The sequence below is a fragment of the Alligator sinensis genome, unplaced genomic scaffold, assembly GCF_000455745.1.
Source record: "Alligator sinensis unplaced genomic scaffold, ASM45574v1 scaffold295_1, whole genome shotgun sequence".
Classification (NCBI taxonomy): Eukaryota; Metazoa; Chordata; order Crocodylia; family Alligatoridae; genus Alligator; species Alligator sinensis.
In genome coordinates this window covers 7,441-28,256 of record NW_005842754.1, presented here as the reverse complement: position 1 = coordinate 28,256, position 20,816 = coordinate 7,441, and the positions used below count along the sequence as shown (strand labels likewise).

The following is a 20,816-nucleotide window of genomic DNA, read 5'->3' as shown; positions in this document are numbered from 1 at the left end:
AGTTGATGAGCATACCCTGATCCTGGCCTCCAGTGACAAACCCTGCAGCTCAGGGATAAAGCTTCTTAGCAGATCTCCCTGGCAGGGACTGCTGCACTTCGGCACCCTCGCAGCACAGGCCTAAGTGCTGGAGGAGAAGGGATGAATAACGAACAAGTGGAGCCTGGTAGTCCTGCTTTGACAGCAGCAGCCTTCAAGGGAGCAGGGACTGTTGAGTCATTTCCATTGACTTTCTGCTGGTCTCTGTCTCTGGCACAACAGAGGGGTAGGAATCACCTGTCCTTTGGAAATGCCACATGTGGCAGGAAGGGCTGAGCCACTGAGGGATCCCAGGCATTTTCAGGCTTCCCTTGACCCACCCCAGCCCTGTTGATGCCCCTCAGTCCCAGCCCATAGCCCTGCTATTCCAGCCCTGGGCATCTCCTGAGCCTAAGTGACACTGCTGGTACCCTGGCACACTATGGGATTTGAGATGTGGTGGAGCTGACAGAACCAGACTCCTCTACTCCTAGCTAGGCCCCTGGGCCATGCTGCACCTGTGATCAGCCCTACTCACCTGGCATCACAGTCACAGTGGGAGATGGTGTGCAAACGGTAATTGCGGATGCCATAGTTGTACTCCAGGGCAGTGATCTGCTCTGCACATTGGTCATGTTCTCGGCAGCACAAGTCTGGGCCCTGAAAGATTCCTTCAGGGAAGGGATGGGCAGGTCAGAATGGCTGATATAGCACTCCTGTAACAAAGCAGGGCGGCACCTGCAGAAGCACCCTGCCTTTGTTGCTTCCCCAAAGGAGTGATGGCTGGAAGCTGCGAGCAGTGGAGGGAATGTGGACTCTTTTTTGCTCTTGCCTGTGGGCAATGTGCAGGGCTTGCCTCCCAGTAGGCCAACTGGACTTCAGTGAGATCTGCCACTCTCATATGTAGGCATTGCAGTTCCTGAAACTTCAACACTGATAACACATCAGTAACACCTGGCATGAGGACAATGGCAATAAGGACGCTGGTGACCCTGATGACACCATACACAGTAAGGCGGGGAGCCCTGGAAGTTCCAGAAAAGGGTGATGCCCTGTTCCGAAGCCCTTCAGTTTCTCAGATATCTTGGACCTTCTCCAAGTTCACCAATATGTAATGGGGCCACAGAGCCCTGGGCGGGAATAAATTGGGGCCACCATTAAGACAAATTCAGAGGCTTTCAACCTGGGAACACCAGCTTCCTCTTGCTCAGAGCCTTGGGATCCAGCTTTGCTGGCTCAGTCCTAGGGGAGATGGGGGCACTGGGAGCTGCATCAAAAACTTCTGGGGTTTAGATTCTTACCTAACTCAGTGAAGTTCTTTGCTGAGTCCCCAGCTCCACACCACAGTGTCCCTGGCATTGTCCAGCCCCGCCGGCTCCTCCGGTGCCTAACCTTCTCTGGGGGTGGTTCTGCCCTCTTTTCCATGAGTGCTCTCCTTATTCTGGGTCCACCTGCTCCCACGGTTTCAATCCTGGTGCAAGCATTCCTCTGTTTGTCTAGGGCATCCAAGTCCCGCTGAAGTGCTGGGCTCCAAGAGCTGCCAGAAAAGTTGTTCTGTAGATGCTGAGCACAGAAGTCCTGGTACAGGTGTGTTACTGAGGCCTCTTTCTGGATGGAGCATGCCAGTAGGTGCCTGTTCATGTCCCATGTGCTCTGGAAGAGCACTAAGTCTTCAGAGCTCTGGCTAAGGAAACTCAGATATCTGGTGCCAGCAGCCCCTGTGCTCCCAAAGACCTCCTGATAGCAAAAGGTGCTGGTCCTGCTGAGGGACCCTGGAGAGCTGCAGGTACATGGGGCAGCCAGAGAAAAAATCAGCACCCTAAAGAACAGCCACAGGAAGCAGTACATCAGCCACATCGGATCCAGTCTCTCACCCTCCCAGCCTCATCCAGCTTACCAGCCAGCTGCAAAGCCCCCTGACCTCCTTCCCGCCTTAGACTACAGCCCTGGCAGGAACAGCAGCCGGAAGGGAGGAGGGGGCAGAGCTCAGCAGCACTGAATGAAACTCCCTCCCTCAGTCGGGTTTTTAGGAGGAAGCTTAAGTGTGCACTGATGTGTAAGGAGGGTCTGGCTGGGTAGCTGGGAGCTGATTGGGCTGCACCTGCTCCAGGCCACTCCCTCCCGCTAGCTTGCTTCCTGCAGCCATCAGCCACACGGGGTGCTCAGACTGACTGCACGCTGGGGAAACGGCTGCCAAAGATTTCCCTCTGTCAGGGATACAAGGCAGGGGAAATACCACGGCAGGGGGCAGTACCCTGACCAGGGAGGTGCCTTACAAATGATTTTGTGTGGTGCAGGGTGCACCCATTTCAACTTGCAGACAGGCTTCCCTACAAGAGCCTCATAGCTCACTGGCCAGCTTCCAGTGGGAGGATCTCGGCTACACGCCGACTTAATGGAAATGGGAGACTCCTCCCTAGCTTGCTCCTACAGCTGAGGACAAGCGAAAGGGCAGGCCCTACGAGGACATGGACTGACAGTGCGGGACGCGGTCAGGAAGGCCAACCATACCTTGTCATGCATCCACAGATGCATCTCAAACAGGTCCAAGGAGGTGATCCTCCCCCTCTCTGCGACACTCGTCAGGCTGCAGCTGGAGTACTGCATCCAGTTTTGGTGCCGCACTTCAGGAGGGATGCGGACAGCATTGAGAGGGTCCAAAGGAGGGCCAGTCACGTGATCGGGGGGCAGCAGGGCAGGCCCTATGAGGAGAGGCTACGGGACCTGAACCTGTTCAGCCTCCACAAGAGAAGGCTGAGGGGGGACCTGGTGGCCTGTTACAAACTAGTCAGTGGGGACCAGCAGGCATTAGGGGAGTCCCTGTTCCCCCCAGCACTCCCAGGAGTGACTAGAAATAACGTCACAAGCTGGCAGAGGGTAGATTCAGACTAGACATCAGGAGGCACTACTTAACTATCAGGGCAGCTAGGATCTGGAACCGACTTCCAAGAGAAGTGGTGCTCGCTCCTACCCTGGCGGTCTTTAAGAGGAGGTTAGACGAACACCTTGCTGGGGGTCGTTTCTCTTTCCTGCCATGGCAGGGGGGCGGACTTGATGATCTGCTCAGGTCCCTTCCGACCCTACCAGCTATGAAACTATGAAACTGGGGGGCATTTGAACTCCAAGCCTCCAGGCTTGGGCCTGCACATAGGATGCCTGCCAAAGAATTTGGAAGTATCTGAAGCCCCAGGTGGGGGTGGGGGATATTCGCTGGTAGTAGGGTCACATACGGTTCTTGGATGAATCAAACAGATGTGGACCTAATCTGGTTAATATGACCTGGGACATGAAAAAAAATCCTCAAAAAAACCAAAAACAAGGCAACGACCTGCCCTGGTCCCAGCGCCGGGGCTGTTTCTGAGGAATGACGGCACACCATGCTTTGCTTGTCCTGTCTGTTTGGTCAAATGAACAGTTTTGTCCCATTTTCAGAAACCTCCACTCTCCAGCCAGGGGGCATGAAAGAGGCTTTGCTGGCCTCGGGCACTTGGAGACCGGGGGAGGAGCAGAGTGACTTGGTTTGTGACTCTACGTCAGTGTAATGACGCCGGTTTGCCCTGAAATAACCCAGGAGCAGGGGCACCATCCTGGAGCACAGGCGGAGGGGAGGGATCCTGTCCATGGACCCAGCCCCCAGGAGTGCAGAGGGAGAAGAGCTAGGTCAGGGGTTTTCAACCTTTTATTAGTAAGTGTACTCCCGGTGGCCCCTTTTTAATAAGTGTACCCCTGGCGTGGAGGTGGTGAGTGTCCAGACGCGGAGCGGGGGTGTGGCGAGTGGCGAAGCAGCAGCAGCGCAGAGTCTGTGCGGCCCTGCTCTCGCCCCGCCCTGGCCTGCTCCTGTGAGGCAGCACCAGGGGGTGGCAGCACTCTGTCCCTGCCCCCTCCCGCATACCCCCTGGGACCTTTCAAAGTACCCCCAGGGGTACGCGCACCTCCGGTTGACAACCCCTGAGCTAGGTAAATAGGAGGACATGTGCAGAGATAGGGAGCCCCTGCCTGGAGCCGCCTAGCTGTGCTTATGCAGGTGGAGTGCCCTCTGCTCCTTGCTGTGGGATGGATGAGTGGGGAGATGTGGCTCCATGTGTACAGCCAATCAGCCCTGGGCACTGCCTTTGAGATAGGAGAGTAAAAATAGAACAGCAGCTGATCTTGCCACACAGTGGGGCTACCCTGGGCATGGAGCTTCGTGGTTATTCCTCTGTAGGCAGTCCTGTGCTGAACAGAGACCAGGAGCAGCCAGGAAGCTCCAGGGCTTTGGTGATCTTGTGACTGCCTATAAATCCATCAGGGGAGGGCAGCAGGGAATAGGAGATGCTCTATTTACTAGCCCCACCCCCCTGGAGTAACTAGGAACTATGGCCACAAAGTGACGGAGAGCAGATTTAGGTTGGACATTAGAAAGAACTTCTCACAGTCAGGGTTGCCAGAATCTGGAGTGGATTTCCAAGGGCGGTGGTGCTCTCCCCTACTCTGGGGGTCTTCAAGAGGAGACTGGACAAGCACCTGGCTCAGGTCGTCTGAGCCCTGTGCTCTTTCCTGCTGTGGCAGGGGGTCGGATTCGATGACCTACTGAGGTCCCTTCCGACCCTAACATCTATGAATCTAGGGAGATGGCCCTTGCTCAGAGAGCCTGTTTCCTATTCCACTCTGCCCTGGGGACTGCAGTACCTGCACTTTACATACACATGTAACAACAGTTCATCCAGTTTGATGCCCTGCAAATGGCCCCTCTACCCAGAGCTGTAGCAGCAACACAGTGGATGTAAGAGCCTCCAGACACAGAGAGCTTGGCTGGGGGTGGAAAGGGTGGAATTCAAGACTGCTTTCCTATTGGACAAGTTCTAATGATCTTGCTGCTTCAAAACTTCTCAACATATTTTGCAAACTGGCCTTTTGCTGGTACTGAAATGCAGCCACCTCTGGAATGCTGTGCCTTTTAACAGTGCACTGCATCATCACAGCACAGTTTAGAGCAGGAACTAATGGAGAGCCTAATGTCTTACTGGGTGATAAAGGGCAAATGTTAAGAAGGCAGAAAACAGCTGTGGATAACATTATAAAGGAGCATGCTCAGGGATCAGAGCATGGTGGCAACAGGTCATGCACAGCTGTAACACTGGCTGTCCCTATGATGCTCAAAGTCTTTACCTGTCCTAGGGATGCTTGGCATTTATGTAGTGCTTTTCATCTGGGGTCCTGAGTCTGGGTAGTCATGGGACTCAAGAACAGTCTGTTTGCAACCTTTCTGTATAATAAATGCCTTTATTCCCATAAGGGTCACTGTTGTGACACTGCACCCATGGCTGAACACTTGGAGGCTCACCAGAGTGTCTCCGCAGCAAGCCAAAGCTCAGGTAGCACCCCACAGCAGTCAGCTACACACAATGGATTACAGCAGCAGGGTCCTCCTAGAGGTCCTGAGCCTCTAGGGATAGTATGGGTTTTATTAGCTTCATTAACCTTCTGCCCTTCACAGTCAAAAGCATCTCTGTTTGACGCTGCTTCCTTGTAACTGCTCCTTCCTTCCTGGATCCTGCAGGAGAGAAGTAAAAGGGTTATCATAGAATAGGTACCACACTGTCTCCAGGTGGCCATGAGGAGTAACTACAAAATCATCCCTTCTGCCCATGTGCACGAGGATCTCACCAGTCTAAGGTGGGGTGTGACAGGTCTGCCAAATGTCAAACATGATGCTTAGTACTTGACATCGTGAGCTTCTGCAGAGCTAGCTGGTCCTAAACTTATAATCTAAAAACAAGAGACAATAAATTTGGGCAGACAGATGAATGGGAGCATATAAGCAAACAATGAAGCAGAGTGTTTGATGGCAAGGCATCAGTTGCCTAAACATGTTTTGCAGGCGTCTCAACGAAGGGGAGGGCACCTAAACAAATGCAAAGAACTTTTGCCCAAGAACGAAGGGGAGGGCACCTAAACAAATGCAAATAACTTTTGTCCAAAAGGTTGCACAGAAACATGGAGCCATGTTAACATCTATCCTCCCCTAACCCACTCAGCGCTGACTTGGCTATGTCTCAGCACTCTGCCCAGAACACAGCTGGTGGGCAGCCCAGCTGGAGTGGACAGCACTCGGATGACTAGCAAATAAAACTCTATGGTGAACTATAACAGTCCTCCCAGAAGCACTACTGTATTCTGAGCCATTTTGAAACTGACAATTTACCTCTAGTCTGGGGTGACACCCTGCATTGTTCCACCAGTGCTCCACAGTCCAGTTGCATTTTATGTGCTGCTCCAGCTGATTTGGAGAACCTCAGTGAATGTACTGAGCCATGGAAAGAGGCCTGCTGGTGCCAGAGCCATGAGGCATAAATCCAGCCGGGCTTTGTCAGGGTTCAGAATGCTCCCCTCCGCCAGTCAATGAAGAGGCCGTGACGAGGTTTGTTCTCAGCATTTCTCATTCTGAGGTTTGTAAAAATTCCTAAAAGTTCCTGAGTTCTAGGGAAGTTGCCTGCTTTACCAGACACTGTACTTGCCCAAGAGCTGTGAAACCAAGCAAGGAGAGGATTCCTCTTTAGCCAGGACTATGCACTGAAACATTAGATCAAGCATGAGTCACAACTTCAGAAGTCAATCAGTGATCCAAGGTTTCTCCATAGAAATGAGGCTGTAGTCCCAACCTGGCTTTTCCCAGACTACACCCTGCTCACACCTCTGGGGACAAATCTATGTCTAGATTAGTGAATGGAAGCCACAGCTTGAAGGGCAAGAGGCAGTATGGTGGTGGGAGGGGAAGAGAGCCCTGGAAGCAGGGGTGTTGAAGCCACAATGGTCTAGAAGCGGGGAGCACGTGGGTACAGTTGCACGTGCAGTAGGATAGTTAGTTAGGCCTCTGGTGCACAGTTGTGTTGTCCCTGGTGTATATATGGGAGGGTGAGGCTTATCATCTCCTCATACCAGAACTGCATGGGAGATTGGATTTAACACTCAGTCCTGGGGCAACACCCCAACAGAGCCTTCCCCCCACCAAGTGCAATGCTGGGGCACTGGATTCAGCACTCATCACGAAAGAGATGGGGGCGGGGGGGCAGGGCCCAGGGACCAGAAGAGGACACTGCTGAGCCTGAGCAGGACACTGCTGCCATGGGGCTGGAGCCTCACACTGTCCCTTGCACAGGTAAGGGTTCCTTGTTACAGTCTTCTTTCTGTAAATTTTGATTATTTCTGATGGAAATATGTTCCATCTTTCTTGTGTGAGGTGAAATCTGTTTATCCTCAAATTATGCCAAGCCTAACTATAGCACAGTTGCACACAGCCCTACTGCACACTAGCCCTGTAACACCAGGATGCTCACAGCCCTTGGCCACACACCAACCCTGTAACAACAGCCTCACAAACGCCACCCCAAAGAGACAAACAAGTTGTTACAATGCCATCACAGACACCATCTCTAGAACCCTCACACCTGGCCCTCCCCACAATATAAACCCACAATACCTTCACAGGAAATTTCCGATTATATTCTCAAGACAGCAACACCCTCACAAAGAAGAACATTGCCCCAAACAGAAAACCTAGCCACAAGGATTCCTTAACAAACAACACAACATGCCTTTACTTACCCTCAATACACAACATGCTCCCAGCCACCACCGAGCACTCACAGATAGCCCTGTAATACCATCAGCTTCCCATTCAGCCTCAGCACCATGCCACTCATTGTGGCTGGCACTCCTTATGGCCTGGCAAGTGCAAGGGGGTTGCCCACATGACCACGCACCTCTCAGTTCCTTCTTAGACAGACTCATCAGTGATGAAAGAACAGAATGATTTAAAGCAGGTATGAGTTATTGATTTATGGATATTTGCTTTTTATATTTTGACATGTTATTTTTATAAAGTTTTAGCAGTATATTGTCATTACTAAATTGTTGGCCCTCCACATCCCTAATTTTGTACAATCCTGAAAATATAAATTGATAAAAATTGAAATAAATGCTTAAAAAAAACATAGATTTTAGCTGTTGAAATGATAAAAAAATAGAAATCAAATTCTGCTATGCCTAGCTATACTTACAGGATTAATCTGTGACAGGCCTTTTGAAGGTGCTAGTGTTACAGGATTGGTGTGTGTTTAAGGTGTGTGTAGTGTGGTACTGTGTGGTGGGGGTGTTTAAGATGGTGGTATGAGGAGGATGTTTGGAAGGTGATGGTGTTACACACACAGGGCATCTTTACACGTGCTCCAGAAAGGGGGAAGGGGGAGCGCTTTAATAAGATTGGCTCCTGGGAGTGTCACATGCTTGTTTGAATAGTTTTAGGTAAAGCGCCCCCGCCTCCATTTTGAAATGTAGGGATGCTGAATACATATGATGCAGAGGCTGCTGGAGCTTGCTGATTAGCACAGTCCAGCAGACTCAATTAACTAGCACGACTTGGAGCAGACGTCGCAGGCACATGTATAGGTGCCCATAGTGCATGACAGGGATGTCTAAAGGATATCATCGTGTGGTGGGGTGTTTGGAGTGTAGTGGTGTTGTCTGGAGGATTCAGTTTGTCAGGATGTGGTTGGTAGGATGTGGTTCAAGTGCCTTTGTGTTGAGTAGCCACAGGAGCTCTGCAGGCTGGGTCCCTGGACATGTGCAGGGGCAGCTGCTCTGTGTTCAATGAGCTGGTGATGTGGCACTTGGGAATATTTCCTAACACTGCTGATAAGGGAGCAGATAGTAAAGGTACAGCCAGACAAGGCTGATTCCTGCAGTATGGAAATATGCAGTCATATTGGGTAGGAAATTGACTGGCTGGCTGTCTGCTCCCAGGACATGGATGAGTACAGTGCCCCCTAAAGCAGGGGTGCACATAGGGAGTTTTGCTGAGCTGTTGCAGGCTGGGTCAGCACCCTCTCCCCTGTGCAACAGCTTACCAAAGCTCCCCATATGGGATGAGGCCGCAGGCAGGTGGGGAGCAGCGTTTGGGAGCAGGACCAACAAGTGAAGCTGGGGTCACAGGATGGGGTCATGGGCAGTGACAGCATGGGGCCGGGGCCAGGGCCAGGGTAGAGACGCTGCCTGCACGTCCCTGCAATGGGCGCTGGTTCCATGGACAGCGTTTGTGCAGGGAGCGGAGTGTAGGTAGAGACCTTGCGCCTTGCCCTGCACTGTCATTGCCCCAAGATCCCAGCCCCAGACACAGCTCCACACCCACCTGCAGCCCCAGCCCATCCACCCGGCTTCACATCCTGACTGCACAGGTCCCGACCAGTCTCCATGGAGACCCTGAGATGATAGGGCAGAGACAGCACAGGGCCAGGGTAGAGCTGCAGTCTGCTCCTCACATGTCCCTGCCTGCAAAACTAGCTCTGCCCCAGCCCCACGCTGTCACCACCCTGCAATCCCGAGGTCTCCATGGAGACTGCCTGGGACCTGCATGGGCAGGGCACACAGACAGCTGGGTGGATGGGATGGATTGGGTCCAGGGGCGGTGACAGCACAGGGCCAGGGCAGAGACATGCTCCACTCTCTGCACATCCCTGCCCACAGAACCAGTGCCCGTTGCAAGGGTGTGCACACAGCAGATCGCAGCTCTGCCCTGGCCCCAGCCCTGCACTGTCACCACCCCTAGATCCCTGGTTCTCCCTGGCCCTGCCTGCCCCTGCTGCTCCTAAATGCCTCTCCCTGCTGGCCTGCGTACGGCTCCATCCCAGCCACCTGACCAAGCACTCTGTCCGCACAGGTCCCACCCCTGGTGGTAGGTGCGGGGTGGATGGGCCAGGTGCCCAGGCAGCAGGACTGGGTCAGTGGCTGTGGTAGCCAGAAGCTGCCAGGAAATGGAATCTGGCCACCATGCTGCCCCAACCCGCTGCACCCCCGGGGCGGGGGACCAGCCGCATGCACCATGGCCTGGGCTTCCCCCTGCACCTGGGCCAGGCAGGACTGAGGGTCCCACTGTGGCCCGGACAAAATCCCTCTGCGGGCTGGATATGGCCCGTGGGTCACATTTTGCACACCCTTGCTCTAGGACCATCATCTATACTGGGCTTTCAGGCTCTACTATCATATGGACAACAACAAAGCCTGGCACAGGCCTTTCTTTTCCAAGTCCCTGGAAGAGGCAGGTTCCTCCAGACCCATAGAAAGATGGGGGTATGCAGTGTTCTTCCAGGACTAATGTGAAGGGCCTGCGCTTGTAAATGAGCTGGCAGGTTCTTGGCCCAAGCTTTTTGCAGGGGCTGGGACAGGGTCCAGGGCAGGAATATGCCATACTACAGGGCAAGGGGCAGCACCGAGATCATCTCTGTCTTTGGGAACCCCTGCCAGGTGACATGGCAGCCAGATGACCTTTGCAACACCTCAGGTGATGGCAGGATGTTTGTACAGTGGTCACATCACAGCTGGGAGTGGAATTTGCACCTGCCTGTGTTGTCTTCTCTGCTGTGTGCACTATTGTGGGAAGGTCTGATAGGGCATGATTGATAAAGGGCTGGCAGACACACCTTCACCTGCCTGATACACAGCAAGGAACTGGCCACGCTGGGTTGCTCTTGCCCTTGGTGAGCTCCTCACCTCACCTCACCTCACCTCACCTCACCTCACCACCACTTCCTGGTTCTGGGCCGCTCACGGCTCCCGCTAGCAGAAGAGGCTTTGCTGCTTTCTTAGCCCTCTTTTAGACAGAGAGGAGAGAGGAATAAGCCTTTCCTTTTCTAGTCAGAGGGGAGCAGAGGTGCTGGTGGAAATGATTGCACCTCTTCACCTCCTTTGTACTTATGCCTTTGTTTCCCCACACGCTCCAGACTGAGAACTCCTCTAGACAGTGCATATTGGGAAAGGCTCTCCTCAGGTCTGAGGGCTGACCTGTGGTGGGAAAAGGGGGTTATGTGTGTCTGGTTCAAGGTAGAAGACTGTTTAGGATCTGATCTTCTGGGAGCAAGGGTGTATCTGATTCAGAGACCGTGTAGTATCTCGCTCAGGGGCCTGTTCCCGTGGGGGCTGATCTCAAGGGGTTGCATTTAACTTCCAAGTGGGGAGGTTTCCGGCAGGGTGGGGGCGGGGGGGTAGAGCAACTGAAATGGGAAATTCTCCACAGGTCTGCACTAACATACCTGATTCCTGCTAGATGCAGCCTAAGGCTGGTCTTTCCTTTTAGAAAGAGATAGATAGCCATTTTAGTCTTAAATCAGGCAGAAAACAAGGCATAGATGCACCTTACAGACTAAATCCATGAGAAGAAGTCTCTTACGGGGAGGCCCTGCAAGTAGAGAACATCTGAAGTACAGTTACTTGGAAATTCACCCCAGCGCAGAGTGTGAAGGAAGGACTAGGCACCACGTAAGTCTCACCCATCAGGCATAAATGTTGATTCCTCAGCCTAGGGGTGCACTTAACCCAGAATTCCCACAAGATTCCCCCCTCCCACTCTGCCTCTCGCTGATGCCTTCCTCAAGGTAGCAGCATCCAGGCTTTCTGACCCTTAGGCTTTGCAGCCATTTGGAGCTATTGGCACAATCTGTTGGTGTAGAGGCTGTGCATCTAGAGTGATATTGCTTTGAGCTGGGGTAGGGGTGTCTACACCACAAATATACCCCCAGCAAGACAGGGGGATGGCTTTGGCTCTTATTTTATGGGCCTGTTCTATTTATAAGGAGGCAGGAAAAAACTTCTTCCACTCCTTGGGAAGAGCTCATTGACAAAATTTGTGCTAGAATAGCACTGAGGTCAGAGCCCTATTGTGCTGGGCGCTGCATATATACAGAGCCCCAAAGAGCTTCTAGCCTATATATAGGCACAACAAAGGAAGGGAAGGTAAATTTGAGGAGATATAATTTATCCAATATCCAGCAGCAGATCAGTAACTTAATCCTTTCAGTTCTAGCCCAGTGCCCCCCACCAGGCTACAATGCCTGGTTTCATGGGTATATGAAAGCTCACCCTTCATGTACCTACATGAAAACGGCCTGGGTCAGGGGCTGTGGTAGCCAGAAGCTGCCAGGAAATGGAATCTGGCCACCATGCTGCCCCAACCCGCTGCACCCCCGGGGCGGGGGACCAGCCGCATGCACCATGGCCTGGGCTTCCCCCTGCACCTGGGCCAGGCAGGACTGAGGGTCCCACTGTGGCCCGGACAAAATCCCTCTGCGGGCTGGATATGGCCCGTGGGTCACATTTTGCACACCCTTGCTCTAGGACCATCATCTATACTGGGCTTTCAGGCTCTACTATCATATGGACAACAACAAAGCCTGGCACAGGCCTTTCTTTTCCAAGTCCCTGGAAGAGGCAGGTTCCTCCAGACCCATAGAAAGATGGGGGTATGCAGTGTTCTTCCAGGACTAATGTGAAGGGCCTGCGCTTGTAAATGAGCTGGCAGGTTCTTGGCCCAAGCTTTTTGCAGGGGCTGGGACAGGGTCCAGGGCAGGAATATGCCATACTACAGGGCAAGGGGCAGCACCGAGATCATCTCTGTCTTTGGGAACCCCTGCCAGGTGACATGGCAGCCAGATGACCTTTGCAACACCTCAGGTGATGGCAGGATGTTTGTACAGTGGTCACATCACAGCTGGGAGTGGAATTTGCACCTGCCTGTGTTGTCTTCTCTGCTGTGTGCACTATTGTGGGAAGGTCTGATAGGGCATGATTGATAAAGGGCTGGCAGACACACCTTCACCTGCCTGATACACAGCAAGGAACTGGCCACGCTGGGTTGCTCTTGCCCTTGGTGAGCTCCTCACCTCACCTCACCTCACCTCACCTCACCTCACCACCACTTCCTGGTTCTGGGCCGCTCACGGCTCCCGCTAGCAGAAGAGGCTTTGCTGCTTTCTTAGCCCTCTTTTAGACAGAGAGGAGAGAGGAATAAGCCTTTCCTTTTCTAGTCAGAGGGGAGCAGAGGTGCTGGTGGAAATGATTGCACCTCTTCACCTCCTTTGTACTTATGCCTTTGTTTCCCCACACGCTCCAGACTGAGAACTCCTCTAGACAGTGCATATTGGGAAAGGCTCTCCTCAGGTCTGAGGGCTGACCTGTGGTGGGAAAAGGGGGTTATGTGTGTCTGGTTCAAGGTAGAAGACTGTTTAGGATCTGATCTTCTGGGAGCAAGGGTGTATCTGATTCAGAGACCGTGTAGTATCTCGCTCAGGGGCCTGTTCCCGTGGGGGCTGATCTCAAGGGGTTGCATTTAACTTCCAAGTGGGGAGGTTTCCGGCAGGGTGGGGGCGGGGGGGTAGAGCAACTGAAATGGGAAATTCTCCACAGGTCTGCACTAACATACCTGATTCCTGCTAGATGCAGCCTAAGGCTGGTCTTTCCTTTTAGAAAGAGATAGATAGCCATTTTAGTCTTAAATCAGGCAGAAAACAAGGCATAGATGCACCTTACAGACTAAATCCATGAGAAGAAGTCTCTTACGGGGAGGCCCTGCAAGTAGAGAACATCTGAAGTACAGTTACTTGGAAATTCACCCCAGCGCAGAGTGTGAAGGAAGGACTAGGCACCACGTAAGTCTCACCCATCAGGCATAAATGTTGATTCCTCAGCCTAGGGGTGCACTTAACCCAGAATTCCCACAAGATTCCCCCCTCCCACTCTGCCTCTCGCTGATGCCTTCCTCAAGGTAGCAGCATCCAGGCTTTCTGACCCTTAGGCTTTGCAGCCATTTGGAGCTATTGGCACAATCTGTTGGTGTAGAGGCTGTGCATCTAGAGTGATATTGCTTTGAGCTGGGGTAGGGGTGTCTACACCACAAATATACCCCCAGCAAGACAGGGGGATGGCTTTGGCTCTTATTTTATGGGCCTGTTCTATTTATAAGGAGGCAGGAAAAAACTTCTTCCACTCCTTGGGAAGAGCTCATTGACAAAATTTGTGCTAGAATAGCACTGAGGTCAGAGCCCTATTGTGCTGGGCGCTGCATATATACAGAGCCCCAAAGAGCTTCTAGCCTATATATAGGCACAACAAAGGAAGGGAAGGTAAATTTGAGGAGATATAATTTATCCAATATCCAGCAGCAGATCAGTAACTTAATCCTTTCAGTTCTAGCCCAGTGCCCCCCACCAGGCTACAATGCCTGGTTTCATGGGTATATGAAAGCTCACCCTTCATGTACCTACATGAAAACTCCACCCCAGGGAAGGTTGCCCTTTCAGGATGGGACCTCGACACACCCTGCTCCAGCTCCACTCCTTGCCTTTGCTCTGGAGCGTTCCCTTGGCTCTTAAACTATGGCTCCCACCTGCCCCTGGTGCCTAATTTTTCTCTCTATAAGGATGAAGAACACAGGTCACAGAAGGTACCTCCCTTTGTCCCCTCTCTATGGTGAAAGCATCAAAATGTTCTGCAGGTACTGAGGAGATCTTAGCTCTGCTGGGCCTTCAGAGCCACTGCAATTCAGTCCACGTGCCCTTAACTGTGGACAGCATGCTCTGGGAGGCCCCATAAAGTGTGAAAGGCTCAAGGCTTTGGGAGGAGCTTTTGGGGTGAGGCATGGACTTTCACAGCCAAATTTTTCTCAGCTTCTCTGACCCCACCATGTCAGAACATAATCCTTGTCTGCACTACCAACCCTATCCCTACGCAGGGACACATACAGGCAGGTGTAATCATGCTGCAGCATGGTCTATTGTGTAGGGCATGTGCAGTGAGTACACTGGCATGTCATCTCACCAACTGCTTGGTGCAGGCTTTGGCAAAGCCCCTGTTTTCAAGTGGCTCCAGAGCCCAAGGGATGAGTGCTGCAACTACTTCTCCCTCCCTCTCCCCTGCTGCTGAATTTAGTGAAGAGGGTGAACAGAGGCCACACTCACCCCTGGACCCCAGAGCTGTGTGAAAGCAGAGACTCTGCCCAGGACCTGCACCGATCAGCTGCTGAGCTTAGAAAGCTGACAGCAGATGTGAGGCTCCAGCAGGAGGTGTGCTGACATGCTGGGGCACTCTGAGATCACTGCACACGCAGCCGAAGGGGGTGTGGCTGCACTAGCCTTGCCAAGATCCTGCACCTAGGCATGTCCCTCTCTGAGGGAAAGGGGCAGAGCTATAGCACACTCCTTCAGTGCTCCAAGCAGGGCAGGGGTGGTGTGTGTGTCAGCCATAGTAGATCAAGTTGCAGGGTGTGTGAGGGGAAGGGAAGCACAAGGGTACCCTCATAGTTGCTGCCCATGACTGGTTATGCTACTAGGAAGGGGCGGGCAAAATAAGCCCAGGGACCGCATCTAGCCCATGGCATGATTTTATCCAGCCCATGGCGGGTTCCTCAGCCCCAGTTGGTCCAGGCACAGGGGATATCCTGGGCTGTGGCATTTGTGGCTGGTCCCACTGCACCTGGGCACATAGGTGCTACCTAGCGTGGCCCATCCCGTCCCTGCATGCAGCTCTTGGGCATGCCAGGAGCTGTAGTCTGCAGGGCTGGGTGGTGGGGTGGGGGTGGCACAGAGGCCAGAGTTGGCTTCCTAGCAGCCCCCACCACCTGGGAGCAGGTGTGTGCCCACCGCTATTGGACCCCAGCCCTGCAGTGTTGCCCCACGTCCACTGCCAGGAGTCCTGGATGGAGTAGGTGGGTGGGGTCTCCCTGGAGACTGGCCAGGTACCTCCGCAGGCAGGGTGCACTTGGCTGGGAGGATGGGATGGGGCCGCAGGCAGGAAGTAGCATCTGGGAGCGGGATGGGCTGGGCTGGGCTGGAGCCACAATCGCAGGGCAGTGACAATGTGGGGCCAGGGTCCATCGCAGGGATGTGTAGGGAGTGGATTGTGGCTCGGCCTGGGCCCCAGTCCTGTACTATCACCACCCCACAGTCCCAGCCCTGCCTACCTTTCCTGCTCCTGGATGCCGCTCCCCACCCACTGCCACATCCCATCCCATCCACCTGGCTGAGCAAGCCCTGCCCATGGGGGTCCTGGGCTGGTCTCCATGGAGACTTCACGCACCTGCCCACTCCATCCAGTGCCCTCAGTGGTGGGTGTGGGGTGGACAGGCCCAAATCCAGATAGGATAAACTGGCATCTCTGTAGGCCAAGCCCCCTCCCCACCACTGCACCAGGTGGTATAAACAGCTGTGACAGGGGGCCGAGGCTGGGTCAGCGACCCAACCCCCAAGCCCTCAAAAGCTTACCAAAACTCCATACGTGACCCTCCACCCCAATTGCCCATCCCTATCCTAGAGCGTCAGGCACAGCACAGGTATACAGTCCTCACCCTGAGCAGCCATGTCTTTCAAAGAAAGGCTAGGAGGTGGACCTGAGGCATTGAAACTTTCAGCAGTACTAAGTGGAGATTGGAGACCAGGAGCTAAATCCTATTTCAGTGTTCATACTGGAATGGCATATACATAGGTGTGTGACTGCTGTGTTTGGCACTTCCACTTAGTTTCTGGTTCAGCATTGTTTGTGGGGCTGTGCTCCAGCTGGTTAGATAAGCAAAGAAGTAGAGTTGCTACAGTATGTGTATAAGGGCCTACAGACCAAGCCCTACGAGGAGAGACTAGAGAAACTGGACCTTTTCAGGCCCCGTCTCTTTCTTTTATTAAAGAAGACCTATAAGTTCATTATGGGGGCACAGAAGGGAATTGGTGAGTATTTATTCACCAAGGCGCCCCCGGGGGTTACAAGAAATAATGGCCACAAGCTAGCAGAGAGCAGATTTAGACTGGACATTAGGAAGAACTTCTTCACAGTTAGAGTGGCCAAGGTCTGGAACGGGCTCCCAAGGGAGGTGGTACTCTCCTCTACCCTGGGGGTCTTCAAGAGGAGGTTAGATGAGTATCTAGATGGGGTCATCTAGACCCAGCGCTCTTTCCTGCTTATGCAGGGGGTCGGACTCGATGATCTATTGAGGTCCCTTCCGACCCTAACATCTATGAATCTATGAATCTATAAGGCTAGGCAAGTCCTGACATTTGGCTAGCAAAGATTGTATTTTTAATAACCACTGCATAAAAGCAATAGAGAGTTCAGCTTAGAAGTTTCAGCCCCACTGGAAATATGGGTCAAAGGTAGAAAAGGTGGGGTGCGGGGTGGCACAGCGGCCAGACTTGGCTTCCCAGCAGCCCCCACCACCTGGGATTTAGCTCCATGGGTTCTGAGTCTGAGCCCCATGTCTTCCCCACTGAGGCACACTGTTCCTGCTAGACCCATCCTCTTTGCTGCACTCCTTTTTGGTTCACTAGTACCCTTGCTTTATTGCCTGAAAAACCCTCTTTCTTGGTGGTACACCCCCAAACTATTCACACTGCCCCAACCCCAGGCTGCCATTACCAGCTTTGGCAAAAAAGGATGACTCAGACCAGTGAATATGGCTACTGTTGCACTGCTCTCCCAATGCCCAGATGCTTGCTGCTACTGGATGCCAAGTATGTGTGTGTCAGGGACTCTAGACTACTTCAGGCCCCAAACCCAGCCCCAGTTTGGGTTTGTCTCGGAGATAACACAGGGTAACATGGGACACGCTGTGCACTGGCCTTCAACCCTCTTCTGTACGCAGCTAGCTGGGAAAACCCTGGATCATCTGGCCTAGCAGTGCACAGTCATTAGCTTCCTCCCTGGGCAGCAACATTCAGCCTTGGGTGTAGAAATCATCTAAGCCAGTCTGCAATGTTTGTTAACCTTTTCTTGGTAGATGGTGGTGAGTGCTGGGCCTGGAACGGGGAAGGTATACAGCTGTATTCTCTCCCCAGGCTTACTGTGGAGAAGACTATGCCTCTTTGGCCCTGTGCCCCCTTGACCTATGGTGCACAGTATCTGACACTTCTTGGCCTGAGGACCTCATCCTATCAATACGAGCTGACATTCACTGGTTAGCTGGCCTTTGAGCCTCTTAACCCACAGTTGTAACTGCATGCTTTCATGTTAGAGGAATACTCCTTTAAGAGGAGATGGTCATTGCCCTGGATATGCAAAGAGATTGGGGGGAGGGTGCAGGGTGCTGGGCAGGCAGGATCACTGCTGTCTTGTGGAGGGGTCAGGGGCAGAGGTGTCACTCAGAGGGTGCTGACCCAGTGCTCACGAGTGCTGCAGGCTGGGTTGCCTCCTGCATGGCGGGGTGAGGGTGGGGGCAGGGACTGCTTCCAAGCAGCCTGGCGTAACTCTTGTATAATCAAACTTGTGTGAGGCATCCTGTTGGGTCTGATCCCTCCCTGGAGCTGTCTCTGCCTGCTCTCAGCAGTGTGCAGTCACTAGATCCGCAAGCAGCTGGTGTTGGCTGAAGCAGCTAAAACATGACTATCACTGCTCCCTGCAGACTCAATATCCAGCCACTCCCAGTGCCTACCTCACCCTGTACACCTGCTGGAAGCTGAGACAACATGCTAGCCACTTGCCACTGTGTGTGCTCTGCCCATCTGGCCTGGTGCTCTCATGGCCTGGGGTCTGTTTAGGCAACAGAAGCTCAGAAGTTCAGCTTTAATGGTTGCTCTTTCAAACCTGCTGTCATCTGGAAGGCCAGCCCTGTTGATGTACATATTTCTGAGCGCAAATCCAAATTCTAGAGGAGCTGCCTCAGTCCAAGGTGAGAATGATTCATATGCTAGAGACAGGTGTGCTCTCCAACCCAAACTCTGCAAGTAGCCTCATCAGACATGCCCTTGAGTAAGGCTTAATTCACTGAAAATCCCAATACCTTCCCCTTGGATGCTTGACAGTCAGCCAGCTGGGAACTGATGTAGACTGAAGAACATAATCTCCTATTCCCATCTACTGAGGCACTGTCTGAACTATGAGCCTCAAAAGGACTATGTGAGTTGCTAGGTCAGGAAGGATATTGGCCCTCAAAATAGAGCTGGGAAAGGAGGCAGGGTCTTAGATGAAATTGAAGTTTAGGGGATAAAGCACATTGAAAAACAAGATTGCTGCTAACCTGTGAAAGGAACTATAGAGGAAACTGCTATTCCAGGCCTGTCAGAGATGCAGCTGCTTTCCCCGAGTATCTTGCATCAGGCTAGGAGCTGTGGGGTGGTGCTAATTCCTGCCAGAGGGAAAGAAATTATGAGGAGGTGCTGGTATCCCAGCCAGTGCAAGAGGGGTACTGATATGCAGGCCAAGGGAGGGGAGCTCTGGGGAACATGGTGTCTCAGCCAGGGGAGAATGGAGCTCAGGGATGCGGCTTTCTGTAACCAGGCAGAGGAGAACTGTGCAAGTTCTGCAACCCCCAAGGCTGGGAGGGGGCGATGTGGGGTGCAGTTATCCCCCCATGAGGGGGTAGTGAGACTGGAGGGGGTATCCTATTCCATGCTGAGGTAGGGTGACTATATGTACCAGTTTGGCCAAGACAGTCCTGGATTTTGTAGGCCAGCCCCAGCCAGTTGATGAAAAGTTGCGGAAGTAGGGGCAGAGGCAGGTGGGGCAGGGGCATGGAACACAGTTCAGTGGAGAGGCAGAGTGGCACGTTACACCAGACATTCAGGAGAGTAGTCAGCACTGCCGCTTGCACGGAAGCAAGTTGGGCTGACTGCAGTAGTGCCCAGCCCAGCCCAACCCACCTCCCACTGCCAGGAGGAACTGGGCCAGGCACACACCATACTGCTCTGCCTTCCTGCCGCACTGCATCCCATGCCCCTGCCTGCCTGCCTCTGCCTCTTTCTGCAGCAGCTCCCACTGACCTGGGGGGTGGGCAGTGTCCCAGATTTCCTTAAAAATATTATGGGCACCCTATGTTGAGGGGATGTGGAACTGAGAGCCTACTGATAGTCCACAGTAGGTCAGGGGGAAGCTGTGGGGCCCATTGCTATCCCAGCTGGAGTGAAAGGGAGCTATATGGGGTGCTTTACCTCTTGTAGGAAGAAGGGGAAAACAGTGGAGGGTCCTGCTAACCCATCTTTGATGGGATGTCTCTACCCTGGCCCAGGTGGAAAAGGTCCGTGGAGATAATACCTTCTCACAGTAAGCAGGAGGGCTTTCCATGTGTTCTGCACTTGGGTTGTTCCTGCAGTGTCACACTAGCTCCATCCTCTGATCTCACAGACTTCAGCTCCATCAGTGACTCGGCTCTGGGGTCTGATAGTCCTTCTATATAGTCCTGTATAAGAGGTGAATAGATGACATGATCTGTTAGTCCCTTCCTTCCAGCTGCCACACCATCCTGTCCTAGACACCTGTGGCACAGGTGTGCTGAGTTCTCTCCATCTTTTGCTGCCTTCTAGTGAGGCTCTGTGATACAATATAACTCTGCTATCTACAACATGTTACCTACAACTAAGAAGCCAGACCACACAGTGGCATGGGGTCTAAATTTGTACAACATAACATCATCCCCAGGAGACTTACCATCTGCAGCCCCCTGGCTTACATGCATAACTCCAACTAGTACTCCATGTTGTGATATGACCAGATAAGGATGTATATACACAAAATAACCTATATAAAAATGGTAAAATATACACTTATAATACTAGAAATATGCACTTTAAAGTTATGCTAGCTTCAACATTTACAGAAAAGGAGAAAGGTAATAACAAATGTAAAAGCTTTCATGTTGGTAATCATCAATGTAGCAAGTAAATATTTTGTCTAAAACTAAGTTGTGTACATTTAAGTATATGCCTATATTATGCCCTTTTACTATCATGAACAAAAATATGACACAAAATAGGTAACTAGTAATGTTATATAAGAACATAAGAATTGCCATTTATTGGGTCAGGCCATAGGTCCCTCTTACCCAGTCACCTGTGGGCACCACGGGGTGCCACCACTTCCCCCTGGATGCTGCTGGTGCCGGGCAGGGAGTCATGCTGAGCTGCTGGGGCTGCTGCTGCCTCGCTCCCCGGGGAAAGTTCCTGCTTGCTCCTCACATGGCCAGCCCCTGCCTACTCCACCTGGGCTGGCCATGGACCGCTGCTGCCCCTGCTGCTGGT

General features: G+C 52.6%; 1 protein-coding gene and 1 long non-coding RNA gene across 3 annotated transcripts in view; both read right to left on the bottom strand.

Annotated features, from left to right (window-relative positions):
• PLA2G3 (phospholipase A2 group III) overlaps nt 1-2,028 on the bottom strand; it is a 7,046-nt gene extending 5,018 nt beyond the window's left edge. The window contains exons 1-3 of one of the 2 annotated variants that reach the window (XM_025216615.1): nt 1,916-2,028; nt 1,320-1,798; nt 557-689 (exon numbers count right to left, since the gene is read on the bottom strand). In XM_025216615.1, coding sequence (XP_025072400.1) covers nt 557-689; nt 1,320-1,659 — 473 coding nt within the window. In that variant the 5' untranslated portion in view covers nt 1,660-1,798; nt 1,916-2,028. Of the gene's footprint in view, nt 1-556; nt 690-1,319 lie in introns of both variants that reach the window. The other variant, XM_006034609.2, reaches the window with a different exon arrangement.
• Nucleotides 2,029-5,282: 3,254 nt separating this feature from the next.
• On the bottom strand, nt 5,283-19,972 carry LOC112552085. The gene is made up of 4 exons (XR_003096438.1): nt 19,834-19,972; nt 18,821-18,928; nt 5,665-5,766; nt 5,283-5,551 (listed from the first exon to the last, which is right to left on the bottom strand). It is a non-coding gene; the product is annotated as an uncharacterized LOC112552085 (long non-coding RNA).
• Nucleotides 19,973-20,816: the final 844 nt, after the last annotated feature.